The following is a 17,853-nucleotide window of genomic DNA, read 5'->3' on the forward strand; positions in this document are numbered from 1 at the left end:
TCATGGTGTTACATTCAAGGATGTTTGGATGTTTAATTGGGGCGGTGCGAGATAGCCTGTAGCAAGTCAATTAGATACTAATTAGGTCTCCAAAAATACTAATCAAAAATACTAAGTTGCATTTAATAAGTATGTTAAGTATTCTTCTTAATGTTGGTTATCTCGTTTGGCAGCAATTAAATTCCAGAACTTCTTTGGAGTAAATTAAGAAACAAGTTTTAATTCAATTTAATTAATGCAAATTTGAATTAATTACAATTTAGAATTTAGTGCACAAGGCAAGACTCCCCTATAAGTGTAATATTGTAGTAAATATATTTTAATAGAGAGGCTTGAAGCAATGATAACCATTTTTAATAATAATAAAAAAGAATTAAGTTAAGTCCTGTTTCAAGGGGCCACTTATGAAATAACATTGAGCTAAGAGGGTAATCCAAAATGCATGGAAATATTGAACTGTGGGTTTAAATACTATTGACAGTACTGATAAAATCAAAGACAGCAATGTTTCATCTAGGAAAGCTGTAGCATAAACTCTTGCATTTTGCCAATTACGTTGTTGTTTCAGTTTGGAGCACATGGGTGCAGTAGCTTCCCATAATGCATAACAATAAAACTGCAGCAACTGAAGATAATTGGTTCATATAAAGGATTTCAGTTTAATACAGCTGTTAACTATGGAATTACATCCCGTAGCCAGCTATAGGATAACAGAAGAGAGAGTGGAAGCAACTATATCTTTTTGCAGGTCTGCTGACTTCTTCATGGTTGATTGTGGGGACTGGACCTACACACTTTTTTCCTGGTTCAGATAACAGCCGCTTAGGGAGAAGAGGGGCTATGTGATTTCATACTTTGTGTTAGCTAAATCCTGCATCTTCTGTTAATCTGCCCTGTGATAAGCAAGGTGAGAAAGCCTTGGAAGGCCCCTGGATATGAGATTTACAGGGATTTACAGCCAATAGTAACTGGCTGGCCCAGGAACAACCCCATGCAGTGATTAATGCCCCTAAAATAGCTAATGAAAAGAGGCAGACCAAAGTACAGACAGGAAACAGCAGGAGGACTGCACTCATCGTGATGGGAGGCCACAGTGCTTCTGGGAGATGAGGGACTGATGAGTATATATTCCCTTCTTGTTTAAATGTTGCTTGTGTGTGTGTGTGTGTGAGGAGGGAAGAGCAACATGGGGCCTGTGCTGATGACGCCTGAATCATCTCACACCAATTCTGACCTATTTAGCCTTGCTGAGACAAAATAACTACCCACTTACTGATGTTAAAAGGGCACACAGGTAGTCCACATCTCCACTTACCTTCATACCCAGTGTAATTCTGGAATCTGCTGACTCCAGCCGTGCCTCTAAGCAGACAAGAAGTGCTTGGACCTAGTCAGCAGAGGTTTACTATAGCTCTAGGCTAAGAGGAAAGCCGTCTCCTTCCTTTTCTTCCAGTCCCTCTTACCTTGTAGCCTTGGTTGATGCCATTGACGAACTGGGGGCTGGGTGGGTTCCAGGTGATGCGGATGGTGGTGGAGTTGGTGGCCTCAGCCTGCACGTTACCCGGGGATACTGTGGGAACTGTGGGAGGAGAAGGTGAAAGGAGACACCTCAGGGTGTGTGGGTGGAAGGAGGGAAAGGAGAAGCATCAGAGATGACACCATCTGCCTTTGCACCCACAAACGCAGAATTCTGAGATGCGAATCTAATCTAACTGAGGAGGAAAGAATCTCTCAGCCAAAGGAACAGGTGCCACCTGCTGCTATTCAAGCAGGAACACCAGCAAGGGAAGATCATCAGTCTGGCCCAAAATGGATATAAATGGTTGCAGCTCAGCACTTCGTCCTAACTTTAAAAGAAATGATCTCCTTCTGCAACTTATCCCGTCCACTCCCCTGCTTTTGAGCGGCTCATCTTTTTAGTTTGGCAGCAGGGCTTCTCTCTCTTTTTTTTTATTGATGTGAGCTGCTTTGGGAGACAAGTGTCTGTAGAGAAGGATAAAAATACACTAAATAAATAAAAATAAGAGTCAAACTTTTTTTTTTATTTACTGTATTTTTATCCTTTAGTCCCTCAAGAGAGGGAGTCTGCTACCATCAATGTCCTGAACCGCTCCACGAGCTAGAGGGAGCCCCAGCTGACGAAGCGTCAAGGCGAGTTAAGCAGCAGAGCGAGTTCGGCAGCAGGGCGAGGAGGCCAGGGCCCCCTACTCTGCTCGTCTGTTCCCTGACCTCAACTAAACCGCAGTCTCCAACCCATTGACGTAATAAACCTTAAACAAAACTATGCAGGTAAGAAGCCAGCAGGGGTGTGGGGGCTTTCCAGTGTTTTGCACCACCTGCAGCATGTACGACTATCTGCCTGTTGGACAGAAGTCGTGGGTGTGCTCTCGGTGCAATGAGCTCCTGGCTCTCCGGGAACGACTTCATTTCCTTGAGGCCAAGGTGGCGGACCTGGAAAAGCTGAGAGAGGCAGAGAGGTGTGTGGAGGAGGCCTTCAGGGACGTTATAGCTGTGTCCCACTCCAACGATGATAGCTCTCCTGCTATCATGGACAACGATGGTCTCGGGAAAGGAGAGCATCCAGCTGAGGAAGAGGGAAACGATCCCTTAGAAGGGACCCATTCCTTGGGGGATGAGCAGCTAGCCTCTCGTGCCGAGGATATATCTCCAGGGGGTGGAGGGATCCTTGTAGTGGGTGATTCGATCATTAGGAACATAGACAGTGGGGTGTGTGATGGGCGTGTAGACCGCAAGGTGTTTTGCCTGCCTGGTGCGAAGGTTGCGGATATCGCCCGTCGTTTAGATAGTTTGGTAGACAGTGCTGGGAAGGAGTCAGTGGTCGTGGTGCACGTTGGCACCAACGACATGGGGAAATGCAGCCGTGAGGTCCTGGAAGCAAAATTTAGGTTGCTAGGTAGGATGCTGAAAGCCAGGACCTCCAAGGTGGCTTTCTCTGAAATGCTACCAGTTCCACGCGCAGGACCAGCCAGACAGGCCCAGCTTCGCAGTCTCAATGCGTGGATGAGACGATGGTGTCGGGTGGAAGGGTTCGGATTTGTTAGGCACTGGGGAACATTTTGGGACAAGCCGGGCCTGTACAAAAGGGACGGGCTCCACTTGAACCAGAATGGAACCAGACTGCTGGCACTTAAAATTAAAAAGGTAGCAGAGCAGCTTTTAAACTGACTGAGGGGGGAAACCCGACAGGAGCTGAGAAAGGTCCGGTTCGGAATAAACCTCCCCCCTGGGATAAAAACCAAAGAAATGATGAAATTTTAAAAGGGGTAGGCCTAGAAGTAGGCATGGTGAGAGCAGGGGCACAGGATATAAATTCAGAAGAGCAAAATTACCACAGGCCTAACCACAAGTGCCAAAGACACTTGAAGAGAGACACTGCTTACAAGTGCCTGTACGCTAATGCTAGGAGCCTCCAAACCAAGATGGGAGAACTGGAGTGCTTGGTCTTAGAGAAGAGCATTGATATAGTGAGCATAACCGAGACCTGGTGGAATGGAGAAAACCAGTGGGATATGGTTATCCCTGGATATAAACTATATCGGAAGGACAGGGAAGGTCGTATTGGTGGCGGAGTTGCTCTATACGTGAAAGAAGGCATTGAATCCAGCAAGCTCGAAACCCCAAAAGAGGCAGACTCCTCCACAGAATCGTTGTGGGTGGTGATACCGTGCCCCAGGAGGGACTTAATACTGGGAATGATCTATCGTCCCCCTGATCAAAATGCTCAGGGAGACCTTGAGATGAGATATGAAATTGAGGAAGCATCCAAACTAGGAAAGGTGGTAGTAATGGGTGACTTCAACTACCCGGACATAGACTGGCTGCATATGTGTTCCAGTCATGACAAAGAAGCAAAGTTTCTAGATATTCTAAATGACTATTCCCTAGACCAGTTGGTCATGGAACCGACCAGAGGGACGGCAATCCTGGACTTAATCCTCAGTGGGGACCGGAACCTGGTGCGAGATGTAAGTGTTGTTGAACCAATTGGGAGCAGTGACCACAGTGCTATTAAATTAAACATACATGTAACTGGCCAATTGCCAAGAAAATCCAACACGGTCACATTTGACTTCAAAAGAGGAAACTTCACAAAAATGAGGGGATTGGTAAAAAGAAAGCTGAAAAACAAAGTCCAGAGGGTCACATCACTCGAAAATGCTTGGAAGTTGTTTAAAAACACTATATTAGAAGCTCAACTGGAGTGCATACCGCAGATCAGAAAAGGTACCGCCAGGGCCAAGAAGATGCCAGCATGGTTAACGAGCAAAGTCAAGGAAGCTCTTAGAGGCAAAAAGTCTTCCTTCAGAAAATGGAAGTCTTGTCCGAATGAAGAAAATAAAAAAGAACACAAACTCTGGCAAAAGAAATGCAAGAAGACAATAAGGGATGCTAAAAAAGAATTTGAGGAGCACATTGCTAAGAACATAAAAACCAACAACAAAAAATTCTATAAATACATTCAAAGCAGGAGACCATCTAGGGAGACAATTGGACCCTTGGATGATAAGGGAGTCAAAGGTGTACTAAAGAACGATAAGGAGATTGCAGAGAAGCTAAATGAATTCTTTGCATCTGTCTTCACAGTGGAAGATATAGGGCAGATCCCTGAACCTGAACTAACATTTGCAGGAAGGGATTCTGAGGAACTAAGACAAATAGTGGTAACGAGAGAGGAAGTTCTAAGCTTAATGGACAATATAAAAACTGACAAATCACCGGGCCCGGATGGCATGCACCCGAGAGTTCTCAAAGAACTCAAAGGTGAAATTGCTGATCTGCTAACTAAAATATGTAACTTGTCCCTTGGGTCCTCCTCCGTGCCTGAGGACTGGAAAGTGGCAAATGTAACGCCAATCTTCAAAAAGGGATCCAGAGGGGATCCCGGAAATTACAGGCCAGTTAGCTTAACTTCTGTCCCTGGAAAACTGGTAGAAAGTATTATTAAAGCTAGATTAACTAAGCACATAGAAGAACAAGCCTTGCTGAAGCAGAGCCAGCATGGCTTCTGCAAGGGAAAGTCCTGTCTCAGTAACCTATTAGAATTCTTTGAGAGTGTCAACAAGCATATAGATAGAGGTGATCCAGTGGACATAGTGTACTTAGACTTTCAAAAAGCGTTTGACAAGGTACCTCACCAAAGGCTTCTGAGGAAGCTTAGCAGTCATGGAATAAGAGGAGAGGTCCTCTTGTGGATAAGGAATTGGTTAAGAAGCAGAAAGCAGAGAGTAGGAATAAATGGACAGTTCTCCCAATGGAGGGCTGTAGAAAGTGGAGTCCCTCAAGGATCGGTATTGGGACCTGTACTTTTCAACTTGTTCATTAATGACCTAGAATTAGGAGTGAGCAGTGAAGTGGCCAAGTTTGCTGACGACACTAAATTGTTCAGGGTTGTTAAAACAAAAAGGGATTGCGAAGAGCTCCAAAAAGACCTCTCCAAACTGAGTGAATGGGCGGAAAAATGGCAAATGCAATTCAATATAAACAAGTGTAAAATTATGCATATTGGAGCAAAAAATCTGAATTTCACATATACGCTCATGGGGTCTGAACTGGCGGTGACCGACCAGGAGAGAGACCTCGGGGTTGTAGTGGACAGCACGATGAAAATGTCGACCCAGTGTGCGGCAGCTGTGAAAAAGACAAATTCCATGCTAGCAATAATTAGGAAAGGTATTGAAAATAAAACAGCCGATATCATAATGCCGTTGTATAAATCTATGGTGCGGCCGCATTTGGAATACTGTGTACAGTTCTGGTCGCCTCATCTCAAAAAGGATATTATAGAGTTGGAAAAGGTTCAGAAGAGGGCAACCAGAATGATCAAGGGGATGGAGCGACTCCCTTACGAGGAAAGGTTGCAGCATTTGGGGCTTTTTAGTTTAGAGAAAAGGCGGGTCAGAGGAGACATGATAGAAGTGTATAAAATTATGCATGGCATTGAGAAAGTGGATAGAGAAAAGTTCTTCTCCCTCTCTCATAATACTAGAACTCGTGGACATTCAAAGAAGCTGAATGTTGGAAGATTCAGGACAGACAAAAGGAAGTACTTCTTTACTCAGCGCATAGTTAAACTATGGAATTTGCTCCCACAAGATGCAGTAATGGCCACCAGCTTGGATGGCTTTAAAAGAAGATTAGACAAATTCATGGAGGACAGGGCTATCAATGGCTACTAGCCATGATGGCTGTGCTGTGCCACCCTAGTCAGAGGCAGCATGCTTCTGAAAACCAGTTGCTGGAAGCCTCAGGAGGGGAGAGTGTTCTTGCACTCGGGTCCTGCTTGCGGGCTTCCCCCAGGCACCTGGTTGGCCACTGTGAGAACAGGATGCTGGACTAGATGGGCCACTGGCCTGATCCAGCAGGCTCTTCTTATGTTCTTATGTTCTTTAACCCTTAAAAACATATTAAGATCCTGTCCCCACAAGGGGGTGCATCTCTTTAGGCCCATATACTTCCCTTTAATCCTTTTGGGTCTATAGAGCCAGGTTAATCATAGCCTCTTCCTCCCAGACCCCACCCTTGCCCCATGTCCAGTTCCAATACTGCAACTTACCACCCTGGAGAGTCCACTCTGTGACTTTGGCACTGTAGACACCCAGCCCAGCACTGTTGTATGCTGCCACCTCAATCTCGTAGTTGGTCCAAATGATCAGGTCCTCAAGCAGCAGGTTGTTGACATCAGCATTGGTGATGTTTCTGAACTGGTAGCCAACGGGCAGACCAGCCAGGCAAAATCTGGGCAAGGGACCACAGGCAAAGTATCAGGTCGGAACCAATTATGTCATCAGCAGGGCCTTAAAAAGCATGAGGCAACCCTCTGCTTTTCCAATTTCTGACCAAGCTGTGAGATATGCCATTACAATCATGGATAAGTCCATTGTCCGAATCCAGAGTCTATCCACCTGGAGGTGGGAGCATGGAAGCTCTGTACTGTGCTCACTCACCTGATGATGTAGCCCTTGAGGATGCCATTCTGGTGATTTTCAGGTGGTGGCTGCCACTGGATCATGATGGACTGGTTAGTTCGGCCACTAGCAATGACATTCTGGGGAGGTGCTGTGGGGGGTTCCTCAGGGAGGGAAACTCTGGCAAAGGGAAGATAATGGAGGAGGCATGTTTCAGGGATGGTCCTGAATTGGGGTAAACTCTCAAAGCTGTGCCAACTAGTCCTCACACCAAGCAATGCCAAACCTAGCTATACCACAGCAAGTGCCCAGATGCTGACCTGTGCCCACATACATAGCCACTTCTAATTGTGTGTACATTTGTTCACGTCAAGCCTCTTTTAGCCATACTTTTATATGCTAAAGAAAACAGATTTCTGGTCATGCGAAGCCCTTTGTATGGTTGCACCACACCATGTTGGATGCATAGCTGATGATAAACTAAGTTCCACCACCTTTCTAGAGCACTCCTTTGTGTGCAAACCATCATGCTATGAGACCACACCTTTACTTAAGATGGCCTCTGTTGCAGTCACACCTGCCTGTTGACTACATACATCTGAGCTACCACTAACGCCCACCTACTCACATCACATTTGGCTTTCTACTCTCCAAAAACAAACAAGGCTCCGCATAGACACACCAAACCAGCTCTATTCCCAACCCCAATAGACCTCCAACCCCAAAATTAAACCACACTTGCAGGCATTGTCCATTATCCCCACCTCACCTTTCGGTGTCCTTGCTGAACTGGCCTTTGCCCACATCATTGACAGCACATAATTGGAATTGGTACGAGCGGGCAGGGACCAACCCTCTCACCAGCACTGAAGTAACTTCAGGGTCCATGCTGGCCATGAGCACTGTCCAGGGAGCATCTGCCGGGCACAGAGGAAAGGGATGGGGTAAAGGAGCAATACTGGGGAAAGCAATCAAGGATGATCACTGTATTAGTGATTAGTCACTTTCTGGACTCTAGGTTCCTTGGTGCAGGTCCCATGGACTGGATTTTGCCCAGGATAGTCCATAATTTGAGGAAGAAGGCCTCAAATCTTCTAGTCTAGATTCAGGAAGTGTGAAGTATGCCACTGACGTTAAGGGCAGGAGGCAATTCTGCCTTCAGCTCCATCCAAAGGATAACTGCTGCAGGGACAGAGTTACATAGTTTTTGTTTTTCGGGGGAGAAAATGACATTGTTAGAGCTTGGCTGCTAGGGGAGGAGGGTGGGGAGAGGAAAGGAGGAGGAAAGAAAGCCCTTTGGGCATTGGATAACCCTTCGCTGCTGAATAAACACAGGGTCACTTGCAATTCAACAGCTGTGATGGCAGCAGACAATCTGATACAAATGTGGTATAAGCAGAGTTTGGAAAAGTTACTTTTTTGAACTATAACTCCCATCAGCCCCAGCCAGCATGGCCACTGGATTGGGCTGATGGGAGTTGTAGTTCAAAAAAGTAACATTTCCAAGCTCTGGGTATAAGCCTTGAGAACATAACACCACAAACAGCTGAGGTGTGATAAACTGCAAGGTGGGAAAGCTCTTACAATCAGTCTTTGGAAGAAGCCACTCAGGATCCGTCATTGTCTCCCACTCTGTCCAGTCTCCCCCTCCCGACTCCTGGAAGGTATAACAGCCCAGCTTTTATTTATTTATTATTTGATTTATATCCCGCCCTTCCTTCCAGCAGGGGTACCTGGCGTCTCTGTATAGTGGGAAAATGCAATGCCTTACTGTTCTCGGAGACCTCAAGAATGTAACGCAGCAGTGGGCTGTTTCCATCAAAGGGTTTGGTCCATGTCAGGTTGATTGCCCGTTTCTCTACAGCACTCAGCATGGCAACGGGGTTTTCTGGTGCATGCGGAAGCTGTCTGATGAGGAGGATGGCAGAAGAAGCCTATTTTAGAAGCCGTTACAACTGGAGAGCCTCCCCCCAAGACAGTGTGCCACCCATTCACAAAGAGAAGCCATTTGGAGAGAGTTGCAGGCAGTTGCAGTGCGTGAGGGGGACTGCCATTGCTGCTCTCCTGGCTGTGGCAGCACAGCTGCTTGCTGGGATGGGGAAGGGCAACAGTGAGTTAGCATTGGGTTAGCAGTGGCTGGAAGTATACCTGCTTCTGTGCCCATTGCCATCAACACTGTGCTCTCCTGTCCTTGCTGTCCCACTCCATCCTGGATGTGCAGCAGTGCCACTGCATCCAGGAGTGTGGCACAGTGGTGCCCTTCTTCATACACCACAACTGGTCCCAAGGACACCAAGCCACTCTGTGCATTGACAAGGCTGGGCCCTGTTACTAATGTCCGCATGTTATAAGCAGTAGTTCAAATGAGCCCATAGTAAGCATCCAGCTTAATCACATATTGCGGATGGATAAAAGACACACATTGAGGAAGAAAAAAGAATCCAGTGGCATTGTGCAAAATAACAGGGGAATGCAATCTATGGTGTCAGCTAACAGTGCTGCATCTTTTCCATAATAGCAGCTGTCAGAGGAGAAAGAATAATATTGCTAGAGTTTCCAGGTTGGAACAGTCTGTGCGCTCATGCTCTCTCTCTCTCTCTCTCTCTCTCTCTCTCTCTCTCTCTCTCTCTCTCTCTCTCTCACACACACACACACACACACACACACACACACACACACGTGTTACTCACATGCAAACCATGCAGTGTGCAAGCTGCTTCAGTGTGGTATAATCCCACACTTTAGGGGCACATGTGACTATGTGCCTCTATGGTTGAGTTTATTCTGCAGGAAGGACTCATGCAATCATGTTATTTGCATGCACATGATAGCAGTACAGGACTGGTCCACACTGAAGCTGTTCCCATGCTGTTGGGCATATAAGCGGAGCATACTTGTTTGGTAGGGCATGGGAAATACTTGGGATTTGAGTCTAGCTGGGATTTACAGAGTGAATTCTAGGAGACAGAGAGAGAACTTATGGAGATCACAAGAAGTCAGGAAAATAGTTTATCTGTGCTTGGTTTATGGCTAGGTCATTCCTATAACATTTGGTTCAAACTGAGTGCATCATTCATTGCAGCCTTCTGAGGACTTGTGGTCACCACCACAAGTCAGAAGACCACAATGACTGTTTTGATGTCTGGGAGCCTCGCTCACTTCCTCCTGTTCATGCATCATGGTATGTTGTCCCACAGTTTGAAGTAGTTCCCAATGCCCATCTTTAAGAGTGTATCCTTACCGGACTCGCAGGTGAGCACTGCGAGAGTCATTGCCTCCAGCAGACACCACTCGACAAGTGTAGGTGCCAATGTCGCCTGACCAGGTCTGAGCAATGTGCAGGGTTCCTGTACTGTCCAGCCGCATGCGTGGTGCATTGTCCACATTCAGTGTTGCCCCATCCTTTTCCCACAAGTATCTAGGGAGAAAAGGTAGGACAGAGGTGACCAAAGTTATTCTCCTCCCTCCCCCCAAAATACTTCTCCCTGCTTCCTAAGACTGGTATTAGAACCCATGAGTCCCAGCTTACCAAAGCCAAGTTCTACAGAACTATACACTGCTCATGCCTCAGAGCTGCCTACAACTGCCTCATTTTCTGGAACAGCTCTTTCTTTCCACCAAAGTAAATGCCAGCATTATTTATAGAGGTTGCAGGATTCAGCTGTTATCACAGAATAAATCATTATAATGCAGGGGACATATAGTCCTGCCTGCTGATACCTACCTTTCTCCTTCTGCCATAAGAACACTGTTGGGGTGCAAGACAAAGGCCCATCATGATTTTCCTCCTCCACACCAGTGAGGGAGCAGAGCAGTTTTATCCCAGCACCATCACTAAGCCAAGCACCAGGTGGCAATGTAGCTCCATGTTTTTGCACAGGTGCCTCTTGTACTACCTTTCCCTGTATGTGTTCTTAAGGCATGTGGGAAAGTGGCTGGAGTACACTGGAGTACTCCAGCATGCATTTCAGATATGCTTTTTGATTGAATGCAAACCTGGCTGTTCTCCGTCTACAAAGCTGCTGGCCACTTTCCAAGAGCTTAACTTGTACACAGAGTGGTGCTAACATTTGAAACCTGTGCAAATCCATGCTAGCAGAGGACAGGAGATTATTCCTCTCTAGCAGGAGATACTCAAGCAAAGGCATTATTAGTACACTTCACCCATCTCTATCCAGACTGCCTTGTCTTTCGCTTTCTACCTCTTCTTCCCCAAATTGTACTCTAAAGGCTGCCAGTTCCATTTATAGATTCTGTACTTCACAGACCTTTTTGTTCCCATTTGTTTCATCCCAGATGAGATAGGAACCACCACATACCGAACTACCACCCTGGGGTCATGGGTCACTCCACACGTCATAGCAGCCTTGGTCCCTTTGATGACACTTTGATCCTGAGGTGGGCTGGTGATGCGTGTCCGGGCTGCAGGTGCAGAGAGACAGAAGGCACTCAGAGACAAGGCAGAAACTGGACCAGAAAAGCTATATAGCTATTCATCTGCTGTGCCGTGCCAGGTATCATCACTTTGGCCTGCTAGGTTCAGCTGATAACAGCTTCCTTTCTTGTGAGATCAGCAGGAGGTCGCAGTAGCATGCACGTCATATGCTAATTGCAATTATCATAAGAGCCTGATATACTCTAATAATGGATTCAAAACATGATGGACTTGAAAGAGGCCTAAATGCTATCTAGTTCAACCTCTTTGCTACAAGGCAGAATCATCCTTCCACCAGCACCACATTTGTCAACTGACAGAATCCAGACTTTGCTGAGTAATACCAGGAGAAAAAGCTCCACATCCAAGCTACAGCCTAAGGGAAAGCATTCCCCTCTTCCTCACCCGCTCCCACACAGGAGAGAATATTGATTCTGAACAAATAACATCCATGCATATACCCTCCCACATACAAGGTCAGTCTGAAACTGCACTCTAAGTCAGTTATCACAGAGAGGACCTATTCATTAGATACAAGCTCTGCACCTGCCTATCTGTACACATTTAGGGAACCTGTGAAGAAGAGGTGGAGACAGGCTAATATATGGTAGACTTCGTATGGTCATCACCATGAGAACCAGTCCAGATAAAGCCTGTCTTTCATATAAGGGTCTATTTTTAGGTCAGGAGGCAGGATAAAATTAAACACACTCACTCACATAAATGTATCCACCCAAAGATTTCCAGAGCATGCTTGTTCTGATGCTTATAGGATATTATTTCCTGTAAGACCAGCAGGGGACACTGATTCACCTCAACTGGGAGTGTGGTGGACCTTATTTCAATTGCTCTATTATGCCAACTTAGAGCTGCTTTGAAGGGGGATGGATATGCACTCAAAATCATTTTGACGCCCACAGTCCACATGCACCAGTGACTTTAGACTGTACTTGTTCCTTGCCTGGCTGCATTGCAGACTGTCCTGGAAAGTTTGTATGTTTTCCGTGAATTTAAGCTTGCTTCCTCAAATTGTGGGAGCAAGTTTTTCCTTTTTGTTTCTCAATAAATGCAGTATTTGTATGATAGCATCAATAGACCCCGAATAAATTTGACTGAGAGGTAAACTTCACATGACATGGGAGATCAGGGACTGATCTTGTACCAGCTGCCTACTGAACAAGGGAAGGTGTTGGGAGGAGGCAACTGGGCGGCAGTGGTGGTGGGGAACCTTACCCCAGACAACAAGTTCAGCCGATGCCTCATCAACTCCACGGGAGTTGGTGGCCAGGCAAGTGTAGCTCCCAGCATCCGAGATCCGTGTAGGGCTGATCAAGAGGCTTCCTGACTCCAGCAGTGTAAAACGAGGAAGTTGCACTGAGCCACTGGCCAGGATTCGTTCACCTGCATGGGAAAAAAGCAGGGTTTGTTGTCAGGCCGGCAACGACAGGTGACTGTAAAAAGGTAAAGGAATCCACTCCGTGTTTTAAGTGTTCCAAAGCACCAGAGTCTGGGGGAGTTCCAGTTCGGGTTTTACACAGAGCTCAGGAGCTCTAGAGACCAGACTAGGGATAGGGAGCCTCAGGCCCGGGGGCCAAATGTGGCCCTCCAAGCCTCTCTATCTGGCCCTTGGGTCTGTCCCTAGGCCACACCCCTTCTCTCCAAGTCACACCTCTCACCAGCCCTACTTTGCGCCCTCCTTGAGTTTTTTCACCTGTGTAGAATATGTCTTTGAGCTCTGATAATGCTTCTTTCTCATCTAGATGTAGGATAGAGAAGGATGCGTGAATAAAAACTTTTGTTGCTCCACCCACCTTTGCTACTGGCCCCGCCCACCACTGGCATGTGGCCCTTGGATGGTTGCCTAGAAAGGAATGTGGAAAAAGGTTTCCCACCTGTGGGCTAGGTTCGGAGGCAGCTGAGGAGACACATTTCTGGCGGGCTTTTTTCATGCCTAACGTGTGTGGTAGAGTTTGCTCTAAATAAAATTGTTTGGTCACCATCTCCTTTTTGGAAAAGAGAACATCTTACAGTGACTTGCTTCCAACAGCTTTGTCACAACTTTTCTGTGTACCAGCATATCCCCGTCTAAAGAGAAAGAAACTGCAGACATGGGGAAGTATTTCTTCTTCATGCCACTTATTTGTGTATCCAATCAGGCCCATGGTTTTAGGAATTCATGGTAGCACAAGTAAATTCTACAGACTTGCAGTACTTGTACATCAGGACTCAGGAATACCAGCAGTCTCGTGTGTGTTTGTGTAGCACCTAGTGCTGGTATAAACAAAAGGAGTTAGGACAGGTCTGGAAAGCATTCTCATTGGAGTACAAGGTTGGACTCCGGATAATTCAGAACCCTCCAATTCTCTGTTCCATGAGACTTTCAAGCAGGTATCATGTTCTCTTCTCTCCTTCGTTATCCCATCTGATAATTCAAGGACTGAATCCCACCTCTCCATGCTCCAGCTCTGTCAGGAAATGGATTACAGATACTGGGGAGGGAAAGTTCATTTCAAAAGGAACTAGTTCAAGTTCAAGAGGTCCAAAAAAGGAACTAATTCCAGTTTATGTTCATCCCATTACAAAATGAAGAAGTCTGGTTCATCTCAGTTCACAGTTAAATTCAAGTTCATCCAAATGATCCTTGGCAAAAAAAATCCATCATTCAAAATGTTATAAGCTGCTATGCTAAAGTGTACTTAAGAAGATTAAGGAAACATCACAACACACACCCAGTGGAATGTGAATTGCTTTAATTGTTTTCCCCAACAATTACAACAGTTAAGCTTAAAGGCCCAAATAGTCTAAAGAGTAAAAATACATACAAGGGAATGAACTTGAAGATGAACTAGAAATCGTTCAAAGTTCTACTCCAAAATGAACTTAATCCACATTCATTTCATTTGGCAATTATGGGAATTACTTTTAGGTGTAATTCAGAGATTTTGAACTAATTCAGCAAACTTTGTTAAACTGAACTAGCAGTGGAGACTCCGATGTCAGTGGGGCAGTTAATCCACTCTGAGTTTTAGTGCGAACTTTCAAGGAGCTGTCCAGGATGCTGAAATCTACTCCCAAAATAGGTTCAGCATCTTAGACAGCTCCTTGAAAGTTCACACTAAAGCCTAGAGGAGATTTACTGCCCCACTCACATTGGAGCCACCAGTCTCCACTGCAAGCTAGTTCATACCAAGCACTGGGCCTGCCCATAGTGTGTCTGGTTAAGCTCATTTGTACGAGTTCCATAACAGGTGGCTCAGTTCATAGCTTCAAAGGTACAAGGAGGCTTTGAGCGTAAAACCTTGGCAGATCATTGGTCCTTCTAGCTCTAGGACTGACTACTCTGTCTGTCAGCAGCCGTCCAGGGCATCAGGCCCCGGTCTTTCCCACCCCTTGCTGAATTCTTGTTAAAACAAGAAACTGGAGGTGCTGGGGGCAGAAACTAGGACCTTCTAGATGCAAAGCATGTGATCTACCTCTGAACTATGGTCCCCTTTCAAGTGAGCTTACTTCCGTGCCTGACTCTTGCAAACAGTTATGTAAAAATGTGAATAGTTTTCCAACTCACCATTACCTTTCTGCCATGTGATGGCTGGTCTGGGAGCCCCTGAAGTCTCACAGCTGAGAACCACAGCCATTCCATCAATTACTGTGCTATCCAGGGGCCCTTTAGTTATGTTGGGGGCAATGCCTGCAGTGGAGAGGTGGGGTAGGGGTAGAGAAAGGTTTATAGGAAGGGTTCTAGACTGTCAAACAGTCAGCATACTGCAACATCACTTTGTCCATTTCCAACCCTCTCTGAACCCACCACTGACAAACAAAAGATAAATAGAATACTTGGGAAGGAGCCCTAATTAAAGCATCAGATCACATCTGGCTCACTGCTTGTGATGGGTACCGTTTTGTGTTTTGTGTTCCCTTCACACAGGCCCCTTCCCCACCAACCCCAAATGGGTCTGAATGAGTACTGGGGAAAGCATCTCCTAATGATGATCCATTTTAATGTCTGAAACAGAGAAACAACCTCCTATCTATGGAACGCCCGCCATGCTCCCTATAGATCGGCTCTGACTTGGCCCTCTTCCTATCCTGCGGCCCAAAGTTCCTCATTTTGATAGAGGAAATGTACCTTGCAGGATCCTTGATGGCTATTCTGTATCGCTCTCTGCAGTATTACCAATCTCCACATGAACCTGTCTGAGTGCTTCAAACAGCAGAGCAGCTGGACTATTAAAAGCCCTGCTTCTCACAGCCCAGTGCTACCTAGTGGTAGGTCCTGCAAAGAACACTGGGGTGGCTCCAAAGCAGCCCACAAGCAAAGCACTTGCTGACACCTACTGGTGACGGCCAGGTACGTGGAGGTCTGCACCTCTCCAGCAGCACTGTGGGCAAAACACTGGAACATCCCCGTGTCATCTGGCATTAGCCCTCTGATCTGCAGGCTCCCATTGGAAAGGAGCTGGAAACGAGACATCTTCTCCACTCCAAGCAGCACTGCGTCCTTGTACCAGAACATGCTGGGTGCAGGCACACCTATAATACAAAGCATTTCTATGACTGTATTTTTCTATGTTGTGAACTGATCTGAACTTCTTTCAATAGTTCAAAGAAAGGGAAGAGCCTGGTCACAGATGGTGGCATTAGACAATGAGGAGGAAATGAAAACAGAGTTTTTCATCTGTTGCCATCCTTCCTCAATGGATTCTTAACATGAAGTGAATACACACATATTTCTCAAATTGATTTTTATGTTTTTGCATTGGCTTTAGTTACCTAATTCCCAACCCATAAAGCTTCCCTACCAATACAAAATCTGTTATCCTCTACACTTGTTAGTCCAAAGATAACACATCTCTTGGCATTAATTTCAAATCCCATCAGTATGGCACTGACATCCAAAATGTCATGAACTTCTGTGGTCAATCAAACCGCATGGAGACTTTCCTTCCGCTCCCTCCCTCTCTTAAGTCCCTGGTTAATGATGTAACAAATTTCAGATTTCCTCCAAATGACGGGACAACTTTATTTAACAATCCCAAGTAAAATGTGAATCTTGTGATGAATCAACAGCAAAAATCGTAAGACTACAAGAGGCCTCATGGAGCTCTTATCTATGTTCCAGCATAAAAGAAAAAGTTACATCAGGCTCCATTCTCCCTGAGCCATTTAATATCCTGCTTTTAAGATCACTTAGGCCAGGAGTGAGGAACCTGTAACTCTTCAGGTGCTTTTGGATTACAGTTCCCATAAATCCCAGTTCTGGACACTGCACATTCAGAAGGATCCTGCTGAGAGGAAGGGCAAACGTCATCCCGCTCTTTAAAAAGGGTAAAAAAGAAGATCCGGGGAATTACAGGCCGGTCAGTCTGACTTCAATACCGGGAAAGATATTAGAACAGATAATAAAAGAGTCCATTGGCAACTATCTAGATGACAATGCTGTGATTAGTAGGAGCCAGCATGGGTTTGTCAAGAAAAAGTCCTGTCACACTAATCTCATCTCTTTTTTTGATCGGATCACTAGCTTAGTAGATGGTGGAAATGCTGTAGATGTCATCTATCTAGATTTCAGCAAAGCGTTTGACAAAGTCCCCCATGACCTTTTGATTAGCAAACTGGTCAAATGTGGACTAGATGGAAATACTGTCAGGTGGATTCACAACTGGTTGGAAAACCGTACTCAAAGAGTGGTTGTCGGTGGCTCTGCTTCAGACTGGAAGGAGGTTTCGAGTGGAGTGCCACAGGGTTCTGTCCTGGGGCCGATACTCTTCAACATTTTTATCAATGACTTAGATGATGGGGTGGAGGGAAGCCTTATGAAGTTTGCGGATGATACGAAACTGGGAGGGATAGCTAACACAATGGAAGACAAGAATAAAATCCAAAGGGACCTGGATAGACTAGAAAATTGGGCTGAAATTAATAAAATGACATTCAATAAAGACAAATGCAAGATTCTGCATTTAGGCCACAAAAACAAAATGCACGGGTACAGGATGGGAAATACCCGGCTTAGCAGTAGTGCGTGTGAGAAAGACCTTGGAATTGTAGTGGGTTGCAAGTTGAACATGACCCAGCAGTGTGATGCTGCAGCAAAAAAGGCAAACACGGTTTTGGGCTGCATAAACAGAGCTATAGTTTCCAGGTCGAGGGAAGTAATAGTCCCACTATATTCTGCATTAGTCAGGCCTCATCTGGAATACTGCGTTCAGTTCTGGGCGCCTCATTTTAAGAAAGATATAGACAAGTTAGAGCGGGTTCAGAAGAGGGCGACGAGGATGATAGCTGGTATGGAGAACAAGTCTTATGAGGAAAGGTTGAAGGAACTTGGCATGTTCAGTCTGGTGAAGAGAAGGCTGAGGGGTGACATGATTGCACTCTTTAAGTACTCTCTGAGTTCCAGTTTGGAAAAAGGGCGGGGTATAAATAAAGATGATAATAATAATAATAATAATAATAATAATAATAATACCTGAAGGGCTGTCACATAGAGGA

General features: G+C 45.7%; 1 protein-coding gene across 10 annotated transcripts in view; it reads right to left on the reverse strand.

Moving 5' to 3' along the window:
• The window catches only part of SDK2 (sidekick cell adhesion molecule 2), a 474,185-nt gene that overhangs the window by 62,014 nt on the left and 394,318 nt on the right, over positions 1 to 17,853 (reverse strand). For 6 of the 10 annotated variants that reach the window (XM_061615701.1, XM_061615699.1, XM_061615697.1 and 3 more), the window contains 10 exons: positions 15,697 to 15,891; positions 14,927 to 15,049; positions 12,595 to 12,762; positions 11,246 to 11,348; positions 10,168 to 10,344; positions 8,698 to 8,834; positions 7,696 to 7,843; positions 6,966 to 7,106; positions 6,575 to 6,756; positions 1,464 to 1,579 (listed from right to left, as the gene is read on the reverse strand). In XM_061615701.1, coding sequence (XP_061471685.1) covers positions 1,464 to 1,579; positions 6,575 to 6,756; positions 6,966 to 7,106; positions 7,696 to 7,843; positions 8,698 to 8,834; positions 10,168 to 10,344; positions 11,246 to 11,348; positions 12,595 to 12,762; positions 14,927 to 15,049; positions 15,697 to 15,891 — 1,490 coding nt within the window. The remainder of the gene's footprint in view (positions 1 to 1,463; positions 1,580 to 6,574; positions 6,757 to 6,965; positions 7,107 to 7,695; positions 7,844 to 8,697; positions 8,835 to 10,167; positions 10,345 to 11,245; positions 11,349 to 12,594; positions 12,763 to 14,926; positions 15,050 to 15,696; positions 15,892 to 17,853) is intronic. The other 4 variants (XM_061615703.1, XM_061615700.1, XM_061615698.1 and 1 more) reach the window with 1 other exon arrangement.

Source organism: Rhineura floridana, chromosome 3, assembly GCF_030035675.1.
Source record: "Rhineura floridana isolate rRhiFlo1 chromosome 3, rRhiFlo1.hap2, whole genome shotgun sequence".
Taxonomy (NCBI): domain Eukaryota; kingdom Metazoa; phylum Chordata; class Lepidosauria; order Squamata; family Rhineuridae; genus Rhineura; species Rhineura floridana.